The following is a 15,224-nucleotide window of genomic DNA, read 5'->3' as shown; positions in this document are numbered from 1 at the left end:
CACGCATTAGTTTGCCTCACTCTACATGTAGTGAACTTATTAATTAGACTGTCAATTGGTCTCGGTTTGTTCCTTCAACTTAACGCTACAAATGAAACAAAGTTTATACGTCTATTGGTGAAATACCCGATGCAATTTCAATAATGAACCTTGGATTTCATAAAGGGTGGAAAATTACTGGATTAACTGACTTATTAAGTTATTATTAAGAAGCTAATAATCTCTCAGATTGTCAGGGAACCCCACGCCTTTATAAGACACTTGTGTTCATTACCGTTTTCACACAAGCCTACCACCTGTTCCTTTCCTGAGTCAGTTTCATCCAGTCTACATCACGGCGCAACGTCCAGTTCATATGAATTTTAATATTTCCTTCAAATATCTGCCTAGATCTTCCAAGTGACTGGTTATCTTCAGATTTTTCAACCCAAATTCTGTATCTCTCATGAAGATAATGTCTAATTATAACTTCACGTTTTCGTCGGTTTTGAAGAAGATAGCCAGACATGTGGGGTTATATCATCTGGGATAGAACATGTCTAGTCTGTTGAAAGTCATTGCTACGTAGGTTATTTCAGAAATAATGCACACAATTTTTTGTTTACGTCCATGTTTTTTTTTTTTTAATATCTCTTTACAGCCCTCCAGTATAGTCCCCCTGCTTCTCAATGACCGAGTCCCAGCGTGTGGGAAGCTTTACTATTCCATCCAGGACACCATCTTTGTTTATCGGTCGAATGGCTCGGTTAACTGCAGCAGAAAGCTCTTCCAGAGAGGGAAAACGACGGCCTCGCATAGGTTGTTTCAACTTTGGGAATAAGTCGAAGTCTGGTGGGCTCATGTCCGGGCTGTAAGGAGCATGAGGCAACACCTCCCAACCGTATTGGCGCAGCTTTTCTGTTACGACATTCCCGATGTGCGGGCGAGCGTTGTCATGGAGAATGATAGGCCCAGCCTCGAGCAACTGAGGTCAGTTTTTGTGCATTTTTCTGCACAAATTTTGAATAAAGTCACGATAATAAACTGCTGTGACGCTTTTCCCGCACGGAACTCTGTCTCTCATGATGAGTCCTTGGTGATCATAAGTAAAGATCATCATTTGTTTGACCTTTGATTGAGATCGTCGAAATTTTTTTGGTCGAGGGGATGATGGACCTCTCCACTCGCTGGACTGTGATTTCAGCTGCGGTTCAAAGTCTCTAACCCACGTTTCATCAATAGCGACAAGTCGATACAAGAATGCTTTTGACCCTAAACGTCGAATGTTTGTTTCAGCAAGGTTGCAATGTCGAGGCGTTTCTGCTTCTGTTCAGCAGTCAAGCAGTGCGGGACCCATCGCGCAGAAATCTTTCTCTTCTTTAAATCATTTGTCAGAATTCGGAATATTGACGTTGGTGGAATCCCCGTGGTTTCAGAAAGTTCCTCACATGTCGCACGATGATCTTCTTCAAGAGCATCTGACACAAGTTTCACACTTAGTTCATCTGTTGATGTTTTCGGCCTTCCTAGTCTTGGCTCATCGTTTATGGCTCACACGACCGCCACGAAAACGACTAGCCCAGCGAGAAACTGTACTACGGTCCACTGTTAACTCGCCACAAACTTCACTTAAAGCACTGTGGATTTCTGCCGGGTTTTTTTCCACGTAATGTTTCGATCTTAATGTACGACCTTAGATCTTCAACAGTCACAATACCCGAGAACCGTGCAGGCTCCATTTCTAACTCACGTTATTTAAGAACAGAGTACATTATAAATGAAACAAAATAACGCGCTTCTTTCTCAAGCCCTGAACTGTAACTGATGTGAGGCTCACTGTTGTTGCGTCATCTAATCCGCAGTGTTGCCAACCTGTGCATTATTTATGAAATAACCCACGTACATACTCGACGCTGGTTTCTAGCTTGACTTATTCTTCTACCCTGAAGATAGAGGCGACATGTTCCTCCGTAACATCCGTCGACTTTCAACAGATTGCACGGCGTTATATCCGAGAAGATAGAACTCTCCATTGCCACCGCTGTGATTACCTCAAATCCTGCACAGCTAAATGTGTGTTTCAGAGTCATCTATATCAACGTTTGAAGATTTTGTGTGATGGGATCTAAGGTCTTGTTTTCTGGTAGATATTGTCACGTGTATGTATGTGACTTTAGATAAGGTTTGGATTAGTGACTCGAATTTATTGGCCACTTACAGGTCGTACTAGAAACAACTATAAACCTATCGCTATTTCCACACTTTACAGTTCACTGCTACCCACTCTAGTGTCCTCAGTCTATTACAGCCTCTACTATCCATTTCCTGGCAACGGCTTTTAACACAGGAACTATAAAAGTCTCACTGAGTTACACACTCCAAATGTCACTGCAGTGCAGCATATGCAACGACTTCTCGCCACAACTGAACTCCCAACCCTCAACTCACCATCTCGCTTCCTCGATCTCTTGAGCTGGCCTGTGTTCCTCTTTAGTATATATCCCCGGGGCTGACCCAACGAAATACGCCGTCTCTTAGCAATACTTCCATTCTTGGGTTTTGTCGCGGGAAAAGAAATCTACCAAGCCGTTGCCTAGCAGTGGACGTCTTCTCTGGCTCCTCTATTCCGGCCTTCAGATGTCATATCACAATATTTATTAAATTTCGGGGAATTCTGCTGCATTATCTTCAGGGTAGAATGTTTAGCCTCAATATACAGGACAGAAAATACTGCTTCTCTAACCTGAGCAAAGAAGCAGCTGGTTCCAGCGAAACCTCGGTAAATATCTACCAGGCTGCACGGCATTATATCTCTGAAGAGAATAAACTTCTTAGTTATAGCCAAGAGAGCATGAAACCTCACGTATGTCGCTTTTGTTTCCGAGCTTGTCGAACCAGTGACGACTGAATTGTCCCAATAAAACCGAGAAGACGCTGTGTGATTTTAAGCAATGTCGCTGTGTGAAAAACATATTATCGGAGTTTGAATAAAAACAACGCAGCTTTATGCAACTTGATTTCCCTTACTGCTTTATCATCACACAAATTCTTAGCCTCTCTTATGATCTTTCTTCAGCGCTGCTTCCTCCTGTAAATCATACAGCAATGTAGCGACGCCACTGAGACTGAAAAAAAAAAGACTTCTCCCAAAAGGAGAATTATTTAAATTATAAGAGTAATATCTTTCGTGACGTGATGCTGTATAGTCCTGTAGACATTCGTCGACGTTTCGGAGGAATATACCTCATTCCTCTAAGAAAGAAATCAGCAGGAAAGGTTTGATTTGACGCAGTAATTTGTAATGATCCACACGGCGTCACACCCCTTAAGATAGCTCTTTTCTTAAACGCTTGATGTGATAATATTAAATAGAGTATTTAAATTGCTATATTTTTAAGTCATTTCAAAGAATTTAGATTATTAGAGTTCAGAATTTAAGAAGAATAACAAAATGGATTCAGAGCCAGTCTAACGCTGCAGAGACCGCCCTTCGGTTCCATGCAGTGTGACATGTATACAGGAATTCTATGCAAAATAGATGAACCATTTCACTGTTTTATATTAAATTCCAGAACTGTTCATCCAAGTAGAGCTCATAATATTTAATTTATGGGAGTAAATTGCAGACATATTATGTTTTCAAAGCGCAAATGGCCTACAGTGAGTCCCTACTAATAGTGAGTGAATTTCCTGCTCCCGTTTGCATTTAAAATTTATATACAGAATACATTATACGTAATTCTAAAAGCCTATTCTTCTTACATATCATCACAGGATATTTAAGATCCATTTCAGCATTTTTCTTCGCATGTTCATGTAGTTTTTTAAGTAGTGCATTCATTCTTTTTTACTTATTACATTTTTGCATGCATTTCTGTTTTTTTTCATGCATGCTACACATACCGCTCTCAAAGTTCTGTATCACATACCCCATTTTTCATTACTTAGGACATATCAAAGAAACCACTTAAGTTCGTCATCATATGTAATGGAGAACCCTAGCAGTAGGTTGCAAAGAAATTTTATTTTTTTTATGTGTCCGATGGTTCTTGGTGTAGTACTCATAAGTTTTATTTGTTTATTATTTATTTCACCTTTTGCACAACACTACCGTCTAGATCCGGTCCGAGGTACTTGCATTACACCCGCTACAGCCGACGAGACCGGCTCATTGGTAACAAGTTAATATATCGCGTATATTAATAGATGGCATCAAATGTGACATGCCGATATTTGGAGGAAAGAATAGGCTTTCAAGGGACATCGTTCTCTTGCTATTTTAAGGTCATTTGTGAGAAGCATCGTGGGGCTTCCTGTGCAACTGCGCTTACTGACCGTGATGTATTTAGTGGATGGTTCTCTGGAGGGGCTTGGCAGGGAAAAGGTTAACGACGAGGTTAGCAGCACTATTTAGCGTCGAATGATAGAATTATTAATGGATGATGAAGTTGTCGTGACGGTCGTGACCTATCTGAATGTACTATCCCGGCGTTCCCCTGGCGGGACTCAGTTGAATCACAAAAAGCATCAGGAACGTAGGTGTCCCGCGTAGAACTCGACCCAAACACGTCACGAATACAAGTCAGAGTGTTAATGCTTGAGGGAACTTGCTGGGTGTGTTGTAATATTGTAACATACTCTCCGAATTCACAGTGAAAATCAGTCGGGATTCGACTGAGGAAGAGGAATGAAAAACGGTAATAATTTTCAACTGTATCTCTGAGTCTTTTAGCCTTTCAACAAGCAAGTCCTTCTCTCTGTGACGCATGATTTAAACGAGGATGGGTACAGATTATATCATAATTCGATTAAAAATGGGACACTCCGCATTTCTGTTGACACCCGCAGTTTGGGGGCAAATTTAGTGAACAGCAAATCATTTTGACGTTAATTGTCTAAATTGTTCCTTTCTTTCTTAATCTAGAGCGTTGCCATAATTTGTGAACAAACTGTACGTTTCTGCAGAAACTCAATCTCTTATTCATAACCATAAATTTAACACCTACATTTAGTGTAAAGAAGCTTCGACCCACAGATATTAGGAGAAACACATTTCAGAGTACCAAATCAAATTCAAGACTCGCGACAATTGTAACACGAATTTTATCTTTCTTCATATCAAGAGTTAATGGATTAGCTTGCTTCTACCTCGTTTTTAACTACCCATCCCTTCCTCTGTCTTCCCACACGTATTTTATTGTACGACATATTCCATGAGTCGGAAACTGGGGATCCAATCAGAAATGAAGAGGTGATCCAGATATATTGAGTAAGGACCCGTGAACCAAATAGGTGGCCCAGTTAAGTGAGAGCTAATCGCTTGAACATCATCTCCAGTTGCTTAAATATGAAGGCCCATGCTTAGAAACAAGGCGAAGAATCTAACAGCCAAAGATGCACTGGAAGAGCAGCACTTAGCAAGGATTATACGTACATGTATAAGCGATGGTTGTATGAGAGGCCGAAAGATGGTAACCATAACATTACTGTCACTCAAAGAGTTCCTGCAACGCCTCTGGAAGACATCTCGTCACTCGTCAGCTTACCTGGAGAAACCATCGGACTGATATTCAGTTGTATCAATTTGAAAATATAAAATAAACACAAAATACTGTGGCATATATGCTCAAAGCAAGAACTGTGGAGATAGAGAAACAGCCATTACTAGGTAATGGCCGCTTAACATGCAACAATGGAGTAACTGTTGGTAGTGGTGTTTTCTGTACGGTCCGTGCCGAGGTTATACGTGGGCCAACTGCCATGAATACCTCCACCGTAACCCTGCGAGTCGTAGGAAGCGACGAAAATTGAAGTCTCAAATCTGAGACAATAAAATATGGTCTCGAGTCCCAAGGGACTCGGACTCGATAAAGACTGCGCTGGCAAGTGCCAGCAGCATATACAAAAGACAGACCCGTCCTCTCGTCAGAGAGGGCGCCCCACTGAAGAAAGACCGTAACTGTGAAACGCTAATAATTAATATCCTGGTGCTCGACCATATAACTTACTGACTGACCGTCAGTCGCAATGTGACTTTGGCTTTGGCTTTGATTACTTGTCAGTCGAGAGAGAGAGAGAGAGAGAGAGCCCTGAGACGACAGTTAGAAGGATAGTTAGATTGGTGTGAGATGGCCGCCAGCCTGCGAGTACGTGAGCCCGACAGAAGCGGAACGTCCATGGTTGGAAGAAGTTACCAAGCAGAGCAGTGAAGACCGTGACTGACAACTCTAGTCTTTCTGTGATTGTAAAGCATAGTCACGAGTTGTGTGTTGAAGTGTCAAATAAATCCGATTACTAATCCAAACCCCGCCTATAGTCATTCGATCACGTGACAGTATATTTCCACAGTTCTGAATATAGCCACCGTCAGTGTGTATGTATTTAGCTTTAATAGCCGGGTATGTTGGATGAAAATGTAACGCTTTTGACTTGAATTAGGGAGGTGCCCTGTTCAAGTATCGGCTGGGACACCGGCTTTCTTGGCAGAGATTCTTTCGTGTGTTTTCTTAATCCCTGTCTGCAAATTCCCCAATAGTATCTCAAATTAGGCCGCGTCTGCTTGCTTCCTGGAGCTTTCCTTACCATTATTCATTAATGATGGTTTCAAAAGAAGCTGTGTATCGTGAGCTGATGACGGAGATGGCAAATGGATCACACGTAAGTAAATCGAAATAATAAAATACACCACGTAACTTCCGAAGACATTTGTATTGATACTGCCGTAAAAACCACACACTTGTAAATATTCATAGTTCTACGTAAAACTTGTAGAGAAATATTACTTTGTGCTGATTCGGGAAATTCATAAGTTATTTGTTTATTATCTGAAGTAGTGTCTACTTGTTCCGGTTTATACACTTTCATTAATTCTGTTCGTGCAAACACGCACATTTTTAAGGTTTATATTGTCCTCTACATCTGTAAGTTCATGGTTTATGTTGATATATGTTTCTTTGTTCCAGTTGATGTTACCGCTGTACTTCTCTTGTTTGTATTGATGTACAACATATATTTTCATTGTTTCTGTTGCTGCGTATATCTGTATTTGTGGAATGCAAAAGCAGTCTGTAACATATTCGGCCTTGAAACTTTGATTTGAAACGATTCGGAAATGTGGTGACGTGGCGGAAAATTACTGTCTGGTTGCTCTTACAATGTTTCTTTTGGAACGGAATGACTTTTATGTACTTCTCCTGAGTAAAGTTTTATGTATATATCACATTGTGAAGAAAAATCAATATAGCTTACATACATCAGTCAATTGAATTCACATATCCAGTTCATTCGTAACTTTATATTAATCGTTTCCAGGGGAAATAAAAAGAAATATAATTGTAGATTTAATTGTTTCAGGAATTTTAATAAATTAAATATTAATGATAATTGAAATTGAATTTGAAGCCCGAAATTCGTCTACATAACAGTTCTTACCTCACGTCTCAATTAGAAGCAGAAATTTGTTAATACTGCGTAGGGAAAATCAACATTTATTGTGAGAAGAGTACGGAACAGATAAAAACAGTGTGCGTGCAAAATTAAGATTTCTTTAAGAGAGTGACACTTGCTGTGTCGGCTTTGCTTTAAATAATAAATTAAAAATGAGATGGAAGGAGCATGTAACGTGTAATTGGGAAATAAGAAATACATTCAAAATTTTAGTTGGAAAATCTGAACGGCGAACTCACTTGAAGGAAGAAAACTGGGGCATAAACTAGTCGATAATATTAAAAAGCGTCAGAACAGATTTCAAGGACGTGGACTGGATTAATCTGACTCAGGATTGGGGCAGACAGCTTTTAGCGCATTCATGATAGAGATTGGGCACCCTTTAAATTCCACGAGCACAGATTTGTAGGGGAATGTGGGAGTGTCGGTGACGTCACGTTCCATTGGGTCATGGGAACGACGTAGAGAATTTCCAAAACGCAGTAAACGTGACACTGCAATGTGCGCATTGTTTGGAACTGCGTGATGTCACATAGAGAGGCCAATCCAAAACATGGTCTGAAGAATACAAAGATGGGTTTCCTATGACCAGCCTGGAAACGAATCACGGACTACAAACATCTCTGATCTGTCTGGTTCAAAATAACTTCTTGAAAACTTTATGTGATTTTGAAGATTTCTATCTTCCAGGATAAATGCCGTGCAATCCGGTGAGTCAACCGGCATTTCGGTTGAAAATATCATCGCCATCTTCAAGGATGAATGTAAGCCAAGAAGTTGTTTTCTTGTCAAATTAGTCTTCATCCCTGAAGATGCTGGTGACATGTTCCTCTGAAACCTCCTTTTAATTTAATGGCGTTATATCCCGGAAGACAGGACTCTTCATAACTACCGCTGAGAGAACCCCATATCCGAAGTTATTTGAGTCTGATTGTGACTGGCGAGTTCGCTAGCTTACGATCTCATTAATTAATTCCAAGAAATAATTTCATTTGTGAGAATAACGTAGTGGCTGTCCGGGTCAAGAAATTCTTATCATTTTATGTAACCCAAAGCTTCAATACTGTGCTCCCAAGTGCCCGTCACCTGTCCCTATCCTGAGATAGACGAATTCATTCCACACCTTTCAATTGTATTTCGTTATATCATTTTCTCATCTATGAGCAGGTCTTCCCAACTTTCTCTTCCTCCAGATTTCCCTACTAAAATTGTATAAGTATTTCTCTTTTCTTCCATGCGTCCTACATACCACGCCATCAAATCCTCTTTATTTGGCAATCATAATAATATTTGGCAAGGAGTAAAAATATTTTAAACTTCATAACATCTACTTTTTTTTTTCCAACAGTGTCTTCCTTCATCCACCTAATATGAGAGACCATGTTTCACACTCATACAAAACAACACGTAAAATTATAGTTTTGTATATTTTAATTTTTATATTTTAGGCAGCAGATGGGAAGACTGAAAAATCGGAACTGAATTGTAACAAGCAAGTTCGGTTAATTTTCTTCTAATTTCTTTCGTGAATGTGATTTTGATTTTGGTCGTGACTCCAAAAAATATTTTTTTTAAGGAATTGAGGTTCTCCCAGCTGTGGTTGTGTACAGTTCTGTCTTCTGGGACGTATTTCCGTCTCAATTATAAAAGAGCCGCACGACCTCACATCCCAGAAAGTAGAATTCTTCGTACTAACTTTGGTTGGGCGTGTCACGAAATTGGAAATAAATGAGCAACTATATGTCACTTTCTTTTCCTCATCCAGATTTTTGGGATCATTGAATACCTGTAGAACTCTGCGATTCCATAAAATGTACCATCTTCTGGGGCATGACGCCGTGTAATCTAGCAGAAATTTATCCCAGTACGTACATAATGTTGCCCTTGTCTTGTCTGCTTACTTTTTCCCATTGAAGTTGGAAGTAGTACATTCTGTTGAAGCCCTGTTGACCATGTCTGGTCTGTAGACGAGGGTTGTAGGATAATACTGTGGCGTATTTGCCCCATGCAATAACCACTGAGCCACAGAATCAGCCGCGCTAAATAATGCACGCACGAAACAATAGAAAAACGGGGTTATGCAACCCCTTTCTAAGCAACGGCTCGATAGCACACCGCGACACACGCATGCAAAAGTCAAAGTCAAAGTCATGTTACAACTGACGGTCAGTCAGTCTGTCTGTCTTGGTGCCGAGCCCCAGCTGGGGCTCATGACCAGATGTTTTCTTCTTTGTGAAAGTTGCTGTCCTGTCCATTTGGGGCGCCCTCTCTGACGAGAGGTCGGGTCTGTCATTACACGCATGCAACAATAGGACGAATGTTATAGCTCGTTGCTAGGTAGCAGTCAGCGCGCCAATGGACTAGCAAGATAGCAATCACATGACTTGTGTTTTTGTGTGGTCCTTGCGGAGCGAGGACCTGTTGTAACTTAGATTAGTGAAGTGCCGTGTTCAGTACAATTGAAAGTACAAGGACGAGCATGGAGCATTTCTTTACTGAATTGTGAAGATTAGTTGAGTATAGATTATGAAAGGGGAGCACAGAGTGATTGAAGACGATATAGCAATAAGACTTCGCAGAGATTTGAAGAGGTAATTTCTGTGTTAAGATCCGTTGCTAGGAGACGACTAGCGGAAACTGAGAATCCTAGTGCGTGTACAACGGTGAACTGTAAATTGTGCAAATCAGTGATAGTGCTGTATTAATTGTAATCAAGAGAGATTGTAACCGAAGTGCCAATAAATCCAATCATCCGATCTAGAGCCCATTATTTTCGTCACGCATACCCCCTTACACATGATAATAATAAAATGGATCTTAGAGAAATAGGACTGAGTGTGATGAATTGGATTCATCTAGCTCACGATAGAGAGCAGTGGCAGGCTGTTCTGAACACGATGATTAACCTTTGATGAAATGATGGGGGAATTCTTGAGTAGCTGTGTGACTGGTGGCTTAGTAAGAATGATCAGCTGCATGGAGTTATTTTAGTTTACAATCTGACACCAAAAACTGATATTTTTCCTCGTGGTCTCTCGCTCCCTTTGAAACCCCTCCCGCTACCCTCAGGTTGGGAACCATTGTTTTGGACACAGTTTATCAGACGTATATTAATGAATCAGAATTACTCACCAAGGCGTTCCTGCTCTGAATCCTGGTTGCAAAGTGGAGTGCACATCTTGACGCGAAGCTTAAACACAGTGCGTACACAGGACAGATATTTCGCAAGTCTTGATGAAATTCCTAGTTATTTTAGCCTTCGCACAAAATGGCACTAGAGCGCTCTTTTACAAGAATGTGAATGATTTCGTAATAATTGAAGTTAACAAAAGGAACAATGTTAAGCGAGTATACGCGGAACAAGCCTTCTCGTTATTGTAAGTAGCCAGGAACTGTCCACCAAGCGAGTGACTACAACTTATCGTAGTTCCCGGCACGCACAGCGCTTGAACAAATGACTGACGCAGAAGCAGGACACCATTCAAAGAACATGAAGAGAGAAAAACACGAAGGTCAACTCGCGTTGTTTTAGTGCTGTTCATAGCTAAATGTTTCGCGAGATTTCTTTTCGCCTTTTCATAGTTATAAAAAGCAAACGTTTATTCAAGGATATCTCCTTTACTACCACGGATGGGGGAGGAGTCATGCATTCCCCCACCCAAAGACTTTTGGAAAGAAAGATCAAAACTAGAAGAAGAAGGAGGAGGAGGAGGGAATGTAACAAATATTATTGCCAAGAACTGGAAAATTGGGGGGGGGGAGTATTTTTATGTCGTGAATACTTCAGGACAATCAGTAGAACGAGCTGTAGCCTGCTTAAACGTGCGTTTTGTAGCTGCTGGAGAACTGGCTGCTGTCCCCACCCCAACCCTTGAGAGAAACCTTAGCAGCTCCCACGTTCACAGATCATGGTTACGAGTGATTACAATTCGTAGTTTGGCGACAAAAAGTAATTGGATTACTCAAGGATCTATTTACTTCAGGTCCTACTTCAGCATCCCACAGTAAATAAGGTTCATGAATTCTATTTAAATTACCGCTGTGGGTCTGGGTTCTCATCTTTATTTGTCTCCTTGGAAAACACAGCCTAAAATTTTATTGTGGGAAGTGTCGTTGTAATATTCAGTTTCCAAGCCTTACAAATCACATTTCTGTCGCTACTTGACACTAACAAAGGCCGTATTTTTGTACCTGACTTCTGGGTTGGGCGTGAAGAAACTTGAGCAAAAGTCAGGCGGGACAATGCTTTCAGCTACGTTGTGGGAGGGAATGAGGACGCGGTGTAACTAAGTCAATGTAGTAGCCTAAACACGCCTGGAGTTCCTATCTCAGTCAGTGCACTAGACCGAATCTACTGCGCCGTATGCTGAGACCGGCCAGGTCCAAAAGCACGGACTGTATATGAAGCTACGTCAAGCTACTGTTCTTTGCCTATAGCAGCGTATTATATTGACAAGAAATGGAATTCACCCGTTGCCACAGTGACGGAGTAAACAGAACTCGCTGCAGAAAACTGTGATCGATAGTAGACTCAACTCAATAAGTCATTTACCTATGTCATACGAACTGAAGAGAAAGATAAACTTTACTGTCGAGTGCATACTAGGCTATGTAGACGCCATTTCCTTTCTTGTTCTCATAGCTACTTGTCTATTTGCAATCAGCACTATGTATAGTCTGTCCAGAGCCAAGATAACTCAATCTGTGACTACGCCACTGGCTGGGCAGTCGAGAATTCCGTGGTTCGATTGCCGGAAACGTAAGATTTGCTCTTTGTTTCTCAACTCCCGGGTGAGGGTTGCTGGTTTCCAAAGGGTTCTGACTGTGGCGTATAACACTCAGAATTACTGGGGTTTTCGTCTTGGTCCATCATCCGGCATTCTAGAATCTAGAAAACAACATTTCGAAAACTGAATCTGTTTCTGTCCTCAGGTGAGTTGGAGACACTCTGTTTGGTCCCTTAGAAAAATAGTGATTGAGTGACTAAGGTTAACTTTTTCTAAGGAAAGAGAAGAGAGTTTTTGTAAACTTACGGAAAACTGTAGAGGCACGCGGTAGCATAGTTGGTTGAGGCACCATTCTACAAGCCGCAAAGGTCGCAGGTTCCATTCCTAATGAGGTCACTGGATTTCTCAATTGTCCCAATCCTTCCAGTCGCACATGCCAGTAGATAATACTTTTCATAGTCACTGCTCTGAGGAACTCAAATCCAGCATTGCCTTCCACAGTTTTACAGTAATGAAGAAATAAGTTTAGTCCCCACGTCGTAATTTCTAAATTATATTAATGGTCTGTAAAAAATTAAGGGAGATTTTTAAGTCTGTGGAACCATTTCTTTTCATTATATAAACTCTTGAGTGACGCCCGGAAATGCCATCGTAAATTCACTTGAAGCTCCTTCGCGAGAGAAAGCGTTCTGTTCCGTGTACTTCCGCTCGATGCTGAAGATTTAACCTAGATTTATAAGAAGCCAAGCCTCGGATACTGCAAACAAGAACTTACAGCAAGTAGTTGCTATCTTATGTTTTGGGGTTAGGATTTTCATGGATAAGAAATGTTTCTAGAATCCTGAGTTCTCTCACCGAGACCTAGAGATGTGGCAATTTTTTCAAAATTTATATCCAATTCCTTAGCATAAATATCAGTGTGTGTATCATGAACATTCGCTACACAACCAAGCTTCGAAATGTGATAAAGCAGCAGGAATATGGAGCAATTAACTTAAAATAAAGAAGATACACTATATTTATGTTAGTTAAATTTAAGATAAATTGTGTCTAAAATATCTTTGGCGGTCATTATCACCAGACGATGACGTAGATGATTGGATCATTATTAGAAACACACTAGAATCCAATTACTGTGTGAGTCAATGTACAGAATACTTTGTGTATATTGGGCATCATGGGAAGGTCCTTACTAAGTAGTGGCCCGGATAAATGATGTGGTATACCGAATCCAGAGGACCCCTAGGTCGAGGATGTTGGTAGTACACCTGGACCGGCTCGCGCCTTATCATGGAGCTGCGCGAGACGAGCAACCATAAAAGGGGGAAGATGTAGCGGTTGGAGAGCAGAGCAACGGGGAGAAGGGAAACAGTAGCAGGACACAAAGAAGATGCTGTAAGAACAGCCTCCAAAGACAAAGGAACAGAGGTGCACCGTTAGGCTATTCGGGACGAACAGCCTTAAGGAGGGAGCAGTGTGACATGTTGCGCAACGGAGGGGACCCCCCCGCCCCAGCGGTACGTGGCGGCATCGTAGCGCTCTCGTTACTATGGTAATAGGCAAGTCAACACCCCGCCCCTCTCCCCGCGGTGACGTTACACGCAACGCCGCAATTCCTACGTACCCGTAAACAACTCCGAACAGCGTTGCTACGTAACAGGCAGACACTGCGACTATATAAGGGAACTGCACATCCGCACAAATGTACCAGCCGCCGAAGACAGTTCTCAGGGCAGCAGTTACGAGTTACGAGTTGGCCAGGGAAGAGTATTCAGTCAATACTGTAATACTGCAGATAGCAGTAGCTGTCAGATTGTAAACTGTGTGATTATATGAGCGAGTGTGAAATAAAATTCGCTACATCCAATAAGGCGTGAAGTTATTTGTCGCGTTATACACCCAACACGTGACAATATGTATAATGTATGGCAGTCTACACAACAATATTTTGTATTTAAGAACAACGTAGACACTATTGAATCAACATTTGTTTTTATTGGCGCTACATGTTTCGATCCTTATACTGTGTCATCATCAGGCTACAATGATACCAGACTCAGTTGATGAATTGTATCTAATTCTTCAATAAAGATCCTTATTGTGCTCTTGACAGTTNTTTCGTGTAGGATATTCCTCTGCTCACTGACTCTAATTAACACTTCTTCATTTCTCACATAATCGGTCCAACTGATCTTCTCCATCCTTCTACTTGGATAATAACATTTAAAAATTAAAGACTAAAGATTAAAACATAAAAAATATTTATAACACACAACAGGATGCATACTATTGAGTTACTATGTGTAGGCAACATTATGAAACAAGAGGTCTTTGTAAGACTGCTTGAAATTCCCAACTTTTTATGAAATGTGTTTCAGGTAAAGATAAAGCTGTCCCTGTAACAGGCCGTGAAGACCCATAGGTATGTGAAAGGTCGAGGCTTTCACGTTTTCTAGACAATCGGCTCACAAATGGCGGTAAAGTTGTCAGTTTTACGCGCCGGCCGCACTTTAGCCCCCCCCCCCAGGAAGATTCCTGGTACTCATTTATGTTAGAGGCTGAGTCGACCCCAGGGGTCATAGTGCGGCTGGAAGGATTAGGTCAAATGAAAATTTCAATGACCTCATCGGGATTCGATCCCGCGACCTCCCGGCTTATATCACAGTTCCTCAACCAACTATGCTAAAGCATGCCAGTAGAATTTAATAAGATCTGCGAAGCTCTAGTAGCCTACTATGAAATTAGATGCATTACCAAGAGATGTCACATGCTCTCTAACACAGAAATCTTTGCGAATGAGCTGGCCGACCTAAGCACCGATGTTTCTGACTTGTATTCGGGAGGTATCCGGTACGAATACCATCCGGGGCACCGCACATTCTCACCGAGGTCCTTCGTGGTTTTCCTCATTTCCTTCAAACAAATTCTGGATATTACATCAAAGTAGGCCGCGGGTGATTATTTTCAGGTCCATTTCAATTCATCTTAATGTACCATTTAGCAATTTGACGCTGCATGTGGTACATACTGACAAAGTCATAACATTATCCATATAAACGGAGAATTCACTTC

At 41.2% G+C, this 15,224-nt stretch overlaps 1 protein-coding gene across 1 annotated transcript in view; it reads right to left on the bottom strand.

Moving 5' to 3' along the window:
* The window catches only part of LOC111865785, a 325,696-nt gene extending 314,895 nt beyond the window's left edge, over window positions 1–10,801 (bottom strand). Inside the window, exon 1 of the mRNA XM_023854066.2 lies at window positions 10,558–10,801. Coding sequence (XP_023709834.1) covers window positions 10,558–10,603 — 46 coding nt within the window. The 5' untranslated portion in view covers window positions 10,604–10,801. The remainder of the gene's footprint in view (window positions 1–10,557) is intronic.
* Window positions 10,802–15,224: the final 4,423 nt, after the last annotated feature.

The sequence above is a fragment of the Cryptotermes secundus genome, unplaced genomic scaffold (genome assembly GCF_002891405.2).
Source record: "Cryptotermes secundus unplaced genomic scaffold, Csec_1.0 scaffold683, whole genome shotgun sequence".
Taxonomy (NCBI): domain Eukaryota; kingdom Metazoa; phylum Arthropoda; class Insecta; order Blattodea; family Kalotermitidae; genus Cryptotermes; species Cryptotermes secundus.
Note: the sequence above shows the minus strand (reverse complement) of the source record. Positions and strands in the feature narration are given on the sequence as shown.